Source organism: Cyprinus carpio, chromosome A1 (genome assembly GCF_018340385.1).
Source record: "Cyprinus carpio isolate SPL01 chromosome A1, ASM1834038v1, whole genome shotgun sequence".
NCBI lineage: Eukaryota > Metazoa > Chordata > Actinopteri > Cypriniformes > Cyprinidae > Cyprinus > Cyprinus carpio.
Window position 1 is genome coordinate 4,768,575 of NC_056572.1, and position 17,073 is coordinate 4,785,647.

A 17,073-nucleotide genomic window follows, 5' to 3' on the forward strand; every position below is an offset into this window, starting at 1 on the left:
TGTGTGTGTGTGTGTGTGTGTGTGTGTGTGTGTGTGTGTGTGTGTGTGTGTGTGTGTGTGTGTGTGTGTGAAATGTCACTGCAGGACATTTAACAACCTTATCATGAAAAAGGTCAAATTATGGTATTTTAAAATACTTTTACATACAGTCATGAGAGGCTGCATGGGTCCTCTCTATCACATTTTTTTATTTTTTTCTTCTTCTGCATATTTTTGCATGTTGGTCAAACTAAATGAATCAAAATAATAATAATAATAATAATAATAATAATAAAAAATAAATAAATAAATTAATAATAATAATAATAATAAAACCAATTCCCTAAGAAATAATAAAAAAATGTATGTCAGTTTCATTATTTTCTTAAAATATTATTATTATTATTATTATTATTATTATTATTATTATTATTATTATTATTATTATTATTATTTTAATGAGGCGTTTTCCCGCTTTATTATGATATCTAGACAGTTGTGTAACTTTTTTATATACAATATAAAATACAGTTTTTATACAATATATTTTTTATAAAATGTGATTTGTTTTAAAAAAAAATTATGTAGTTTTGTTATTTTACATTCCAGTTTCACAAAGAAACGTGCAGCATGCATGCCTGTGAAATAATAAAAGGACACCTTTTCATTTGGTTCATTCATTGTCTTAAATCTCATTTTGTTAAGAAAATTGTATTGTGAAATCAGTATTGTGAATCGTATCGCATCGTGAGTTGAGTAAATCGTAGTGAATCCCTAATTTTGTTCCTAACCCATTATCTTTCACTATCCCTGTGTTTCTGTCATATTTTTACTGCCTTAGTAAAATAAAAAATTTAAAAAAATAATTCTTCCTTCCACATTATTTAAACATGGGAACAAATGAAGGAAACCGCAAGGGCTTTTAAGCAAACACTGTCTTACACTATAACTGTCAGCTAAATATCTTTATAGTGTCATCACAGATAATTCTTGCATAATGTATTTATAAGTATATAATGCTGTAAAGTGACAGTTATAATGTCTGAAGCAAACTGTACATTCTTCCTGTGATTACTGTAACTTAGCTTGTGCAAATCTTCAGCAATTTAAAATACTGCCAATTCTGAGAATGAAAATCAGATGGAATGACTGCATATGTGGGGCTAACACTTCGATATACTGAAGCTCCCCCTTAAAATTTCCATCCATTGCTATGGCAACCAAAGCTTGATAAACCCATCATAAGTTACATGTCTATCCATTTTCACCAATTTCTGCAAAAAGTATATTTTCCAATGCAATTTACCTGCTTGGTCACCAGCTATTCCAGCTGTAATATCCCACAATCCCCTGAGGGGCCACTGCTTGGACTGGATATGTATGCAAATCAACTTGGTCGAGTCAAGTCAATCCTTCCCTACTGTTTTCATAAATGGCCCCCACAAACAAATCTACAGTAAGCTGGCCCAAAACAGCAAGGGGGGAGATGGAGGCAGAGATGGAGAAAGTGAGTGAGCGAACAAGAGTGAACATCAGGCTTGTGGAAGGGAAAAAGGCAGATGGGTAATTTCACAGGAGCCGTTATCAAGTCTCTAGGGATGGCAGATTCTGCTGTTATGAAATCCAATTGCGCAGATGAATTTCCTCCCCGTTAACCCATGAAGCTGAATATTCTGTTGATATTAGTCAAATCACTCACTTTGATAAATGTCACACAAGTCATAATTCTGTCTTGTGTGTGTGTGTGTGTGTGTGTGTGTGTGTGTGTGTGTGTGTGTGTGTGTGTGTGTGTGCGCGCGCATGTGTCTATTTGTTGTGAACAAAGAAAGTAGAAAATAAAAAGCATGGAAAAAAAAAAAAAACTACAAACATGCTGTATGTGTGCGACCAATGGTTAAGTAGAGAGGTTTAGATAAATGGATTTGAGTTACTAATAATCAACATTTAACCTGGTAAAATAATAATAATAATAATAATAATAATAATAATAATAATAATAATCTTATCTGTGTTATATTTCATCTGCAACAACAATGTTAACTTTTATAAACATCCGTTTGGCTATCAACTTTTAAATGCATCATTATGCAAAAAATATTAGCAGACTTCTCCTCATGAAGACCCATGGCTGGCAGATCAACATGCTGCTACTTTTCTCTCCAGTACGGTAGGAAGTTAAATGAAATGAAATGTGGAGGAGGTTAACTGTGACGAGATGATTGACAGGCCAGTTCACAGTGACAGGGTGTGTGTAACTATGCGATAGAGCAGTCCTTTTAAAGATGCAATTGTATGACGTGATAGTGTGTCGTAAAGCTTCCCTACTCTTCTACAACACACTCAAAAGTGTGTACTTTTTCTTCACCAGAAGGACGTACAGTAGTATGAGTAGTCACATTGGGATGCAGCACATGTCTCCAGTATTGGGGAAGCTGCTCATCATTTAAAGATGTGAAAATTATCCCAAAAATTAAAATTCTGTCATCACTTACTCAACCTCATGTCAGCCTCAGCTTTGTTTTGTTTGTTTGTATGTATTTATTTATTTAGCTCTGCTCTGCCAGTTAGGGGCATGATTCAAATAGTGGTGCGACAATCTCCATGAATGGCTGTAGCGGTTTTGGTTTTTGAGGATAAGCGACCCAGAGAGTTTTTGTAGAGAGAAAGAGCAAGAAAGTGGGCCAGAGAACTTTACATCTTTGAACTTTGAGTGAAGTCGAGTAATGTATTTGCCCTCTTTCAGAGGAAGTGCACAGAGGTTGTCACACAGCCCTCTCGCTTTTTTCCCCTCCATCAGTCTTTTCCTTATTCTGTTTCTCTTTCTTGAATGCATCTGATCTCTCGCTCTGTGTGTATGAAGTTGAAAAGCTGCTTTGAAAGTAGGTGCATCATAAACAGATCGAACTGTGTCTGTATGTGTACAGTAAGTGTGTGTGCTTGAGCATGAAAGCACTGGGTCATTGTGTGTGATGGCTTGCTTGAATATGTTTGTACCAATGCAGTTCTTTTTTTTTTAGACAAAAAGCACTTTTAGTCAGACTGAAAGAGAGTGTGAGCAACTAAAAATGTATCTTCTATGGAATCTTCTTTTGGAAGCCTTGTTTTTTAAGAGTGTTGTGGTTATCTGATCAACATCAGATTTCCTTCTCGTGATAATCCATGTTTATCAATACGTTGATTTATTCAAATGCTACTGGCTTGTAATGAGTTTGAATTAGTAACTGAGAAGATCCATCCAAGCATATCTTTCATTCATAGCAGTTTTCCTTCATTATTTCTAAACTGAATATTACAGAGCAAGCTGGTTTTGATATAAAGGCCAAGGCAATCATTTATGCATGCTTCCTGTTTGGTCTGCTTATTAGAGATTTGATGAATAAGTTTCCACATTTGAATGATTGCTTCCTGATTGTTTATTAAGTTTCAATGTCATGGGTCACAGCAGTAAAAGGACAGAGTTAGCAGTATGCCTGTGTGTGCATGCTCATTTTTCTTCTTTTTTGTTTAAATGAAATGAAAGCTATTTCTGTGAAAAGTATTTATTAATTTGGCACATGAGCTATTCAATACAACTGAAGCTGAAAAGGTTTCAATTCAACAACCACAACGCCCCAGCCAGAAAAAAAAGAGAGAAAAAGATTTATAATAAAAGAAAGAGATAAGCAGTGAGATCAAGTCATTTCAGAGGCATATGAAGCTATTAGTTACTCTTCCGTGCAAAGGTTTGGGGTTGGTAAGATTTTTAAAAATATTTTTGGAAGAATGTTTTTATGCTTACCAAAGCCACATTTATTTGATCAGAAATGGTAAGTAAAAAAATGATAAAGAAAAAAAAATGTAATGAGTTTGAATTAGTAACTGAGAAGATCCATCCAAGCATATCTTTCATTCATAGCAGTTTTCTTTCATTATTTCTAAACTCTATATATATATATATATATATATATATATATATATATATATATATATATATATAATATAATATATAGCTGCTAATTGCTAAACTGCCAATTCACAAAGGCTTTTGCGATCCATTTTTTCCTCTCATTTTGAATAACATGCACATATGAATAGTGTAGAATAAGACCAGAATGCGTATTAAGAAAATAAATGGGGTCAATTATGATTTGAATTTGTTGAATTTAAAAACCATGTTGCTCCAGGGGAACTCTCGCTATAATAGCTTGAAATTTGCAGAAACAAATTCACCAGTGATTCTGGTAGGTTATAAAACACTCTTAAGAAACTGTACTTCTGTAATTATGCAAATACAGAATTACCATATTTAAAAGCAGATTGTACGATAATGTACTTGGAAGGGGGAACATTTAGAGTCAAGACAGAGCATGTCTTCTTATCACTAGTTGCTAATAGATGAAACTTCCTAATAGATGAAACTTGATGTGTTTGTTTCCGGTTCAGGAGTTATGACAGTATGTTGATTCAGAAGTGAGGTATGACAAAACCCAAGACAGATGTTGAGACAATATGGCTCTCGTAATCACTGATCTGTCACAGCCAGACAAGCTCTTTGTATAAATAATGGTGTATGCGTGCTTTGTGCATCCAATGTTGCCTTCCCCTTTTAGTCCAATATTTCTGACACATATGGCGCAGATCCACTTTAATGCTGTATTTGGGTGTGTGTGTGTGTGTGTGTGTGTGTGTGTGTGTGTGTGTGTGTGTGTAGGAAGAGAGATGGGAGTGAGAAAGCGAAAGACTGCTGACTGCAGTGATTCGTATCTGTAGTGAGAAGAGGTCTGGAGAGTGGGAGATATTCAGAGCAGGGTGTTGTTTTGCTGCCTCTTTTGACAGCTAATCCACTGAAAAGTGAATAATGGCAGGACTAGCTGTTTCAGTATTGTTTTAAGAAACACCAATCAGCACTTTTAGTCGAGGCACACCTGAATTCTCACTTCGCTTCTGCAGTATATCACCTACCCATCAGGTTTAATGCTCCCCGAAGAGTTCAGAGGGTCAGCAGAAGGCTTGTGTATGCGTACCGCTTTAGCAAATGGTTGAGTAAATTGAAAGACAGCCATAGTTTATACGCTGACTTCTTTGTAAAACTTTTTAGTTCTTTTTAAAGGGGAACAGCAGAATTTTCTTAGCTTGTTTGCAATAAGAGTTTGATGTACTGTGAAGTAAGAGTTGCTAGGAAATTACACTGCCTTCATGTGCTTGTCGGAAGATTACCATTCAAAGAATTGGGTTGGTTTTTAAGGTAACACTTTATTTTAAGGACCAATTCTCACTACTAGTTAGTTGCTTATTAGCATGCATACTAACAAATTGGTTTATTACTACTTATTAGACGCATATTAATGACTTATTCTTCATAACCATATTCTAGATCCTTTAACCTGACCCCACCTAAACTTAACAACTACCTTCCTAAATATCGATAAGCAGCAAATTTGGAGTTTATTGAGGGAAACTCTTATAGTTAATAGTAAATATGTGTTCCCTAATCTAAAGTGTTATCGTTTTTAATGTTTTTCAAAAAGAGTCTCTCACTAGGGCTGCACTAAGACTCTTACTTACTTTTGAATGGTAGTGTATGCATAAAACTATATGTATAAAATGACAGTAGCTAGCTATATTTGCTGTAAAGCAAAACATTAATAAAATTAGTCACAGTTTAAAACTGCTCTTTTCTGCCATGCGTATAAAGGTACTGTTATCCCAACTCTGTGGATCAAATCTCTGAAGTTCTGGGATTTAAGTACAATATGACAGGTTATTCATGAGCAACTTTCAAGGTTTATTTTCAAGGTACCCAAGGTGCGAAGGTTAGCTAGTTAGCTAGTTAGCATGAGTCAATACGGACCTGTTGGTCAGTGTCGTAACTACATCATATGGTTGCAAAAAGCATCTTTCTCCACTGACGGATATTCAAAAATAGTCATATTTTTAGATTAAATAAGATTTCTGTGATTATAGTAGAGGTTTTAGGTTTTAGCTAGGGGACTTTCTGCTAAAAGTTTGGATTAGGTGACTTTTAATTGAGTAAAAGTGAGACAAAGTATCTAAACAAAAAATCCACTTTATTAAAAGTAGAAAAGTTTCCATGTTTAATTGTACATAAGTATTTTAAAGTATTTTATTTATTTTTATTTATTTTTTCCTGGCTTTTGAAACTGACAGATGAAATAAAGAGACAGTGGAAATTTTCTCATTAAAATAACTGGTGCAAAACTTTATACACCAGCCGGTTTAATCAGATTTTTCTCAGCGTCTTGATTATAGAAGGCTCTAGAGCACATTAGATGAAAGTAAAAATCTGAAACCTGTTATCTAAAAGTACTATTATTTACAATTACTGAATGTTAAATTGTTGTTAATAAACTGACTGCTTGCCATGTCCTGACTTAAAAAATCCACCCATCATCTATAGTAAAAGTGAAAAATATTGTTCATGTCAGAATTGGTCTGAATATGAATTTTAAGATATGTGGAATGTTGAGTGGTCTGGTCTTGTTTTTAATAAATGTGTGAATGGTTTTGCCAAGAGAGAAGAATGAAAGAAACATATTCATTCATCAGACTGTTATGCTATCTTTCCCATTTGCGTGCAGGTCTTTGAGCGAGTTTTTTACAGTACGAATGGCTCGGCATGCAAAACAGCCCTTGGTGTTCTTTCTCTACCTGCATCTCACCTCTTAGCAACCCTCTTCAGAATCACACAGGCCTTTCTCAATAGCCTCAAACAGCTCAGCATTAAACTCATATCAACTCCATTCAGTTCCTGCTCACACTCTCTGTGACCAGCATGAACCCTACATACTTAGCTCGATTTAACCTTGTGTCTTAAAGGGGTGCTATTATGCTTTTTCACTTTTTCAACTTTAGTTAGTCTGTAAAGTTGCTGTATGAGCATTAAAAAGATCTGCAAAGTCACAAAGCTCAAAGTCCACTTCAAAAGGAGATATTTTATTTAACAGAAATCACTTTTCAAAAACTATAATGAACAACTGGTTTGGACTACAACGCATATTTTCTTGTGATCTTTGAAAGATCGACGAATGGGACGAGACCCGGTTGAGCTGCACTAGAGAACCCAATGAGTGTTATCACTATATCGGAGACATGCTAGTGTTCCTAAGGCAGACGAGCTTAGAGTGGTAACAGTCATCCGGGTTTAAATAGTGGTCAAATTGATTTGATTTTGATGCAGTATTTACACTGAAGCTCACAGCAGGCGGCTATGATAAGAGGCATGACATTTTCCGACCAGGCGCCGAGTGCTGTCAATCACAACACACACTGGCCCAGCTAACCAATCACAACACAGACTGACACAGCTTACCAATCACAGCGCATTCCGTATTTCAGAAGGCAGGCCTTCATTTGATGCAGGAACTATTCCAGCCGTTCATGCCAGACTGGGGAGAGAGGTGTTGTAATAATGTAAAATATATGTTTTTCGAACAACCTAGTATGAGAGCCTGTTCTAGTACACCCCCAAAACAAAATCAAGACCTTGTAAAAGAGCATAATAGGACCCCTTTAATGTCAAGAATGTTTTTGAATATTGAGTATTTATTTAGCTGGTCTATTAGTCATTGGGTTTTATATGTTGGTATGCTTTAGTTTTGAGGAGAATATGTAACCAGGTTTTAACCTTTCTTTATAACCTTTAACCTTTATTACCCCATCCCCCCAATTTTTAATAGTTTTTATTTATTTTATTTTTGTTTTATTTTATTTAGTTTTTCAACAGGGTAGCTGGATTTAGCTGAACTACTTTTAAAAATGAGTAGCTTGCATTTTGGGAAGCTGTAGTTTCAAAACAGCTTCCTCTACACTGGTGCCCTTGAAGGCTGGTTGATGTTACTGGGCATGATGTCAGATGCTGTCAGAAGATGATGGACTGTGCGTCATCCCTGCTGGGTTTCTAGAGTGTTCTTGTGCTGATAACGTTCATATCTTGTGAATCCAACTGCAGTTAGGCTCTTTATCGCTTAGTTTAGAACTCTGATTCACCAGTTCCTCCCACACTCTGTGTTTGCTGTCTCTGTGATTGTGTGGAAATGCTCAGGCAAACAAAATCACACACACGCCCACAGTTGGAGGGGCTATGATATGTTTGATCAATTAGCCCAGCAACAAAGGATCATTACCTTGACACAGCAGTGTATTAGAAGCTGATTAAAAGAAGATGTCAGGTCCTGAGCTGGGAATAATGTGTGGAACCGATGCATATCTTGCTGTCTCAGCAGGCTTGCCCCCTCTTACCCATGTTGCCCGTCATGATCACCCTTTCATGTTTGTTTTGTTCTTTCTTTCTTTGTCTTTAGCTCTTTTATTCCCTTTGTTGTTACTTTCAGCAGGAGACATGTTTATTATAATACAGCCTGTCTTTGTGGTGAAACTCTTGCTGTGTGGCACTCACAGTCTCTGTGGGTAAAGGCTTTGACAATGAGTAAAGCCAGTAGATTACAGAAAATTTACAGCAACAATCTATCAATCAGGCCTCTACAATCTGCTCATTTTTACATTCTACTTTTTTACACTCTACATTCTACTTATTTCCTATGTATTTATTATTTTTTAACTAAAATCTATCCAACCCACCTGCTCATCTATCAGTCCACCCACCTGTTCATCCATCTCTTCACTTATTTATCCATCCATGCACCCACCCACCCTTTTATTCATCCATCTGTTGAGCAATCCATCCATTCATCCATCCAAAACATGCATACATCCTTCCTTAAAATGCAACCATATATCCTTAACTTGCGTCATCCTTCCATTTATATTATGCATCCATCCATCCATCCATCCATCCATCCATCCATCCATCAAATGTATCCATCCATTCATCGATCTGTAACATGCATGCATCCTTCCTTAACATTCAAACACTGATACGTAACTTGTTTCTATCCTTGCATCCATCCATCCATCCATGCATCATGTGTCCATCTGTCTGTCACATGCATCTCTCCATTACATCATCCATCAAATGCATGCATCCATCCATTACATGCATCCATCCACCCATCCATCAATCCATGACATGCATACATTCTTCCTTAACATTCATATATTATCCATAACTTGCATCCATCCTTATATCCATAATATGCATCCATCCATCACGTCATCTGTCTGTCACATGCACATGTTCATTACATCCATCCGTCACATGTGTGCATTCATCCATTACATGCATCCATCCATCCATGTGTCAATCCCAACCTGTCCTCCAACTAATACGCTCGTATAGGTCGTTTGTCCAAATCCCTGAAATACGACCCATCAGAGCGTATACTACAATTGCGCCCCTATCGGCAAAAGGTCGTGTTCATATTAATGTTTTGTACTCTTTTATTTGTCCCGTGATTTGCGTTTCGTGTAGCTCAGTTGGTAGATTAATTGCGTTATACCTTGAAATGCAATCATGCTATCATGGGTTCGATCCCCGAGAATGGACGTGCACGTAAAATGTATATGCTCAAAAAATCATAATTTAGCATGATTTTCTGTGAGGGTTAGGTTTAGGGGGTGGGGTTAGGTGTGGTCATTCGAACGAATAAGCCTCCTAGTAAAATATGTACGAATTACTGTGAGATCGGTGTAAAAAGTCCACACATTGCATTTAAATAAACGTGCGTTTTGATTGGTAATGACGTTATATGTCATTTCATGACGACAGACGCAACGCGATACTGTCATTATTTTTACGCCCGCTAGAGGCCGCTTAACGTTAAAACGTAAAAATAGGTCGTAATAAGGTGCTTGCACAAACGACCTATATGGTCGTTTTTTGTTGGAGGACAGGCTCGTCAATGCGTCCATCCATCCAGCCATTCATAATATGCATACATCTTTCCATAACATGCAAAAATAGATTCATCATTTGTATCCATCCTTCCATCTATAATATGCATCCATCCATCACGCACGTGTCTGTCACGTACATCCGTCCATTACATCAATTAATCATGCATATGCATCCATCTATTACACACATGGATCCATCCATCCATATCTTCCATTCATCGATCTATAACTTGCATTCATCATCTATCCATCCATTCATCTTTCCATCCAGTCATAACATCATCCAACTGTCACATGCATCCATTACGTGCATTCATCCGTCCATCACACACATTCATCACATGAATCCATCCATCAGTCTAATCCACCATCTATCCATCCTTCCATCAAATGCATCCATCCATCACATGCAATCATGCATCCGTCCATTACATGCACCCAATCACCAATCCATCGCATCAACTACATGCATCCATAGCATGTAGTTTATCTAGTCATATATAGCCTTGTCTGTGCTATGCTGTCAGTATCATATATGATTCACAAGTTAGTGGCCAAACTCAAAAAAATAAGCTTGGTCACTAACACACACTTGGTTATGCTGAAAACCTAGGACTTGGACAGTTGTTGATACTCCACCCATGTATTTCTGAGAAAGACTCTTTAAACGGGACATCAGCTGCCCATTTTCCACAAGTTGGTATGGTTTTTTAGGGTCTTGATGAAATGTCTGCAACATACTTTGGTTAAGATTCCTCAATGGTCGTGTAAACAACACCATTTTTACCTTGTCAAAAACAGCCCAGTTCACAGCGACCCGCTTGTGTGCATGTCTCTTTATATGATAATGAGCTCTGCTCACCCCGCCCCTCACTTCCATGGAAGAGGAAAGGAGATTTGCAAATAATCATATGAAATATAAAGTCTCAGACTTACTTCTTCTGGAGGTGCAGCTGAATCATGAACAGTGGGTATTGATCCATCCTTGAGTTTAAACTTTTTAGCAAAACCTGCCTAGAATTGTCCCTCGTTCAAAAAGCAGTCTGGAGTAAAATGATTTGCACAGACAATTTAAGTGTGTTCAGTGGGGCACTCTTATGTTCACTTTTACCTTCAACTACAAAACACCTCATTGCTTACGAGAAATGGAGTACAGCGGGCAGCTGGCTGAGGGCGGAAATATACTAATACAGGACAGTCCGTTAAGCAGTTGTGGGCGGGGCTTAATCAATATGATGTCATACTGCTCAGAAAATCAAAACGGCTTGATAATTGAGACTGCTCAGGTTTTTGGGGGGATTAAAAAACGGAGTGAATGGATTTTTATCATTGTAGGGTGGTTTGTGTCCACACACTGATAAGACACATTTATATGCAAACACCATGTAAAAGTGAATTTTGCATCCGATGTCCCCTTTAAACATTCTGAGGGGTTATCCTTGCAATTAGTGGACTTTAAGTGGCTTTTTAAATCTGGTCAAATAGCGAGAAAACTACCTTCATTTAAAAGTCTGACAGTGGCTATCTTCTGAAGTTCCTCCTCACAGGGGTATTTAGCTAATCATAGCCCAATCAGTTTATTTATTTTACTGTTTAGTCATTTGTGCAAGGCTACAACATTGATCCACTCACAACAAGGACTTACATTATAGTACCTCCCATGCGGGTGATTGAGAGGTAACTGTGTGTGTGTACGTGTTTGTGCGGGGTGGTGGGGGATCACAACTGCTGGTTTGCATTATTTTCCACTGTTCTGCAACATTAATTTTTAAAAACAGAATCCAGCAAAGGTTGTTTAAATCCAATAAGACATTGATCCAAGTGCCTGGCAAAGCATAGTTAAATATACAGAGTGAAAATAAATAAAGTTGTGACCTTGTTATAGGTTATTATTATTGAAATTCCAAAGTCAACTCCACGTTAAATTAAAATTCAATAAAGACCTTTATTAGTATTTCAAAGCAAAGTTTGTAACCCCCAGGCGTTATTTATATTTTGTGGGTTTTTTTTTTTCTTTTTCCCCTCATGTTGGCAGTCATTCAATTTGCAGCTGCATTTTTTGTTCTACTAGCAATGAACTAGCTGTGGTGGATCGAGCAAGAGTAACTTAGCTCAAAAAGGCCAGTTGATTGTCATAATACTTTACATTGGGCGTACAACCCAGTTGCCTGATTTTTTTTATGTTTCATAGTTATACTTATATTATGAGAACATATTGTGCCATACCTAAAATTAAACTCAATAATTATAACATAAACTCCTACTCTCTGTGACTCACAGCCAATTGAATCCCCTCTAAAGAATTAAATGTCACTTTATTGCTATGAAACAGCCAGCTGACACACTGAAGTGATGATTGTATGTCTGTTTACATGATGCTGATTGCTCGTGTGAAAATGGTTAATTCACACTTGTGCTGTATTTAAAAATGACTCTGGATGAGCACACATTTATGTCTGCAGAGCTGATGAAGAGCTTGATGAATGATCCATTTAAAATGCAGTTTGTGTCATGAATGGAAGTACAGGCACCTGTGACAAGAGAATGAACATTGTAGCACAAGCACATCACTGTAGCTTCATATATAGCACCTTTGATGTTATAGGAGATCCCACTTTCCCTTTTCTTGCCCTTATGTCACAGAGATGTTTGGTCTTAACAAGATCAGTCCAGCACGATCAGCAGAAGCCGAAATTGAAAATGTTAGCTGAGAGAACAGCAACTCGGATGGCCACTGCTGTCGAGGAAGTTGATGGTAACAAACCGCTGTCATGCCAGTTGAAGCAGAAATGCAAGCTGTAATGTTACTAAAAGACGAGCAAGTTATAAGACACTGTTGTCACTTCCTGAATCTCCCAAAGTGGCCACTGATTGACAGAATGTCTGTATTGAACTGGCCCAGACTGACACCATGAATAACCCTTTTGATTTACTGCAAAGTTGCCTGTGCTCGGCCAGTACTGGAGCTGTAGAGAAACAGTGCACACATTTCAATGTAACTTAATTAAAGTTGGCTAGTTATTTAATATAAACAAATACAATTTGCAGTATTATGTGGATAAAATGTCAGACTGACATCAGACTGACTGGGAAAAAAGTAGGAAAATAAATATAGGAACTGTGTATATCCGACAACAGAAGGTGCATTGACATTCACTGAATGCTTATTGTAGACCAGTTTGTTATAACAGGAGTTCTTTAGTTTTGTTGCCTCATCGTTGTTGTTTTGAGGTCATTATCACTGATGTAGTTGGTTCCTGGTTTGAGGCCTGTGGGTTTAATGTACCAATTCAAAACCAGTTTTTGCTAAAAAGCTTTTCTTTAGTGAAAATGTGCCAGTGTACCCTTTCAGGGTTTTGTGCAAGATCCTACCACACCAAAGAAACCTGTTCCCCTAGATAAAAAATGAAGTGTGTAATAAAAATGTCTTGTTCTAGAGATTTAAAGAGCTTCTCTTAAACAGATAGCATTTTGCTAAGCTAGTAGATGTTAGATTGCTAACCAAAGGCCAACTAAAAACAAAAGAAAAATCCCAACATTCTTAGATTAAGTAATATAATGTAATATATGATATGTAATGTAAAACACATGAATTAACATACAGTACCCTACCATTTAAAAGTTTGGGATCAAAAAAAAAAAAAGATTTTATTTTAATATGCATATATTTTTGAAAGAAGTTTCTTGTGCTCACCAAGGCACCAACCATGAAATCAACTTCTCTAGTATCTGACTCATTAGTGTTGCCCAAGAACACAATTTACTCTCGAGAGATAAAATGAAAAGGGTTCAGGAGAGAGATCAACACAATAAAAAGTTGGAATAATTAAAAAAATTCCACTTTTAGAATTGTATTGCTCAAAAAAAAAAGCTCTCTTTCTCTTCCAACAATGTCCAGTCTCTTTAGAAATATGAACAATGTGGACTGAAGTTTGATGTCATTTGACGTTGGTTCTGTAGTCTCTCGGTTACTGAGAACGTGATGGGAAGGGGAGATGGAAAAAAGGATGTAAAGAAAGAGAGAATGTGGCATTTGGGAAGCAGAGGGGTAGATAGGGAGAAAGGAAGATGGAAAATAGCCGTGGGGCTCCTCTTTGTGCAACCCAAATTGAAGAGAGAAACTGCTTTTGAAAGATGCTTAAATTCACAGTCAGCCACATCTGAGTATTTACATACATTTAGCAGAATACAGAGACGTGGGAGTAAACTGGTTTAGTTATCTCCAAAACTAAATTGATTTATATTAGTTTTAACATTTTGACTCTCAAATTCTTCCATTTTCTACAGGCAGAAGAGCGTTCATTCAAAAAAGCAAGAACATATAAATTTAACTAATTCATGCTTCACAATGTAAAGCACAAAAAGCTACATGTAATGAAACTCCCAGTTCCTTTTGTATTAATGTTGAACCTGCTAAAGACTGCATGTGTGTCTGTACACACATGGGGCGTTTTATCAGAGGCTTGTTATAAAGAATTTTGATGAGAAAAAAGAACTAAACAAATAAAATTGAAAAATAAGATGAAAAAATAGTGTAAATCATTGGGATCAGTAAGGTGTTTTTTTTTTTTTTTTTTTGGACAGTTGATTAGACCTTTTCCAATTTCAAATAAATCCTGAAAAAATTATTAGTTCATATAAAAATATTAAGCAGCACTGTTGAACTGTTTTCAGCATTGATCCCGTTTCCTTGAAATCAGTGTGGTTTACAGTGAAAAATAATCAGAGAAAACAATCCCTCATAATATAAATCTGCTGTTAAACATTAATATGTTTGTATGAACATGACAAACTCTCTTTTTCTCTGTCCCTCAGGATGGCATGGGAACTCTCCGCGTAACCAAAGATGGCATCAGATTAGAGGGAGTGTCTGAGTTCCTCCTTCCACTTTATGTGAAAGAGATCAACTCCAGAAGGGTAAGAAGTTCTATCACATTTTCTAAACCTATCCAATGGGCAGGCACCACTCGATGGCACAGAAATCATGGTGTAAAGAACTGGTGTTTGGTTAAATGCAGCCAGTTATCTTTGCTTCTCATTTGCAGTTTGTCAAACTATAAATTACAAAAAATTAAGAGCATTTATATACTACTACTCCACTCTCCATCAAATGCCAGCACACCCAGCAAGCTGACAGAAAGTGTAAATTGGCATGGTTTCAGACATCACTTGTCTGTCATCGCAGGTACCAGCTGAGTTCTACCAGTGAGTGTGCTGGGGATTCTAGCTTGAACTCTTGATATATGCGACAGGGCCGAGTGTGGATCACTAAGATGAATAAAGCAAGCACACAGGCACACATTCTTTGTCAAGCACACATGCAGAGAAGTACACAGGGTCAGGTGCTTACCCAAACTCCCGCTGTACACATGCTTCATGTTCCAGTTCATTTGTTTTCGGCCTCTGTTGACCTTTAGCACCCAATTGTAAACACAAAGTTGTTAATCGATTTGTCTCCTTCTTTTTCCCTCTCTTTCTGTTTGTGTCTCTCTCTTTAACACACTATCTATCTATCTATCTATCTATCTATCTATCTATCTATCTATCTATCTATCTATCTATCTATCTATCTATCTATCTATCTATCTATCTATCTATCTATCTATCTATCCTTCTGTAGAGGAAGTTTGCAATATCACCTTTATGTTGTGTATATATGTGATTAATCTCATATTTATATATATATTATATAGCAGCGCTTCAGTTTGCAGTTGTTCATTCACTGTTCTGCTTCAGCTCATGCAGCTCAAGCAGGTCAATCCCTGAGATTACGGACTATGATTGATTTATCTAGAACAAGCATATTGTTTTTAGATTTTTTTTTTTTAATAGTACATTGTTAATATTCTGCGTTGTTACGTTTTTCAGTATGTTTTGGCTTACTTATTCGTAATTGGCAAATCAAGAGTACCTGTTTTAACAAACATATTTAAAACACTAACAGCCGATCTGTTTTTCAGCAACCCTGCTGCTTTGGATAATTAGGTAGTCTAACAGTATCCATTAAATGGTAAAACATCTATCCTAGTCCTTTCAGCACTATTGGGGTTTGGTGCACTAGTGAAACTCAACTTAATAGAGGTGCAGCAGTCTCTATACTTTAGCCTATACCAATACACTGTGCAGAAACAATGGCTGCTAAGACTGCTTTGGAGTGCACATTAATTAATAACGATAAAGCCCTTTACCACTGCTCAGATAAACATATAAAGAAGCCTTGTCCTTAAGCCGATAAATCAAAGGGCCTAATGTGTTAGCCACAGTGATTAGCATTAAAGAACACAAACAAAGCACCGGCTTGCTGCTAGCTCGCTGATGGCACTCCTGATTAGCCTCAATAATCACCAACACACATCAAAGCTTGTCAAGGGGCTTTTGCGTTTCCCTTCAGCACCCCACCGAGATGACAGTACAGCGAATCTTAACACACTCTTGCAGCAACACGGTGGCCATTTTGGATCATTCGCCTCAGATGAGTGTGAGGGTGCGACATTGCAAATTACAATTAATCCACCTAGTGTAGAAAGCCAGAAGCTTGGGGTCGGGGGGACGAGCCATGGTGGTCTTGGTCTGGGAGGAGAGCCTTGAGCTGTAAAGCTGAATACTGCAGACAAGCTTTTTTGGCGTCTCCTACAAAGAGGGATTGTACAATGGCTTGGACTCACACCCCGCTTCTGTAGGGCCACCAATGATGTGTGACACGGGCACTCATGAAAGAGAGACCAAAAAGGAAAGATATGAAAGGAAAGGTGCTAGAGAAGGATGAATAAAGAGGCAGAACATAAGGGCCAGTAGGAGAAGTGACAGTGTGTAGCTACCAAGCTTGACAAGTAAAAAAAGACCTGAAACCTGAAAGTTACAACTCTAAATCCAGCAAAAAAGGAAAGGCGATAAAAAAAAAATAAATAAAAAAAAACAGTTTGAAGACACCAAATAGAAACAAAATGTAAGTTTCATTTAATGACACCTTACTAAAAATGAGGTATAGCTTGAAAATACTAAGCAAACTGATTTTTTTTTTTTTGTTTTTTATTTTTTTTTTTGGCTGACAAATAACCCAAATAATAATTAACATTTGAATCAGACTTCAAATAGCTGCCTGCTGAGATTGAGATTTGTATTTTTCTTGTCCCTGTTGTGAGAAAATAGGAAGACTGACATATTAACAATCATATGCTTCCCTTTATAGTACACACACATAGGGGATTGTTCATGGGTCTCAAAATGTCTTTACGCTCAGATTATGATTTTTGGATTATGTTATATTCCTGGTTGGCCATGTGATGATGTCTGTTTTCTATT

At 36.9% G+C, this 17,073-nt stretch overlaps 1 protein-coding gene across 3 annotated transcripts in view; it reads left to right on the forward strand.

Moving 5' to 3' along the window:
- LOC109073381 (zeta-sarcoglycan) overlaps window positions 1–17,073 on the forward strand; it is a 237,824-nt gene that overhangs the window by 161,722 nt on the left and 59,029 nt on the right. For all 3 annotated transcript variants that reach the window (XM_042720165.1, XM_042720236.1, XM_042720101.1), the window contains exon 3: window positions 14,587–14,688. In XM_042720165.1, coding sequence (XP_042576099.1) covers window positions 14,587–14,688 — 102 coding nt within the window. The remainder of the gene's footprint in view (window positions 1–14,586; window positions 14,689–17,073) is intronic.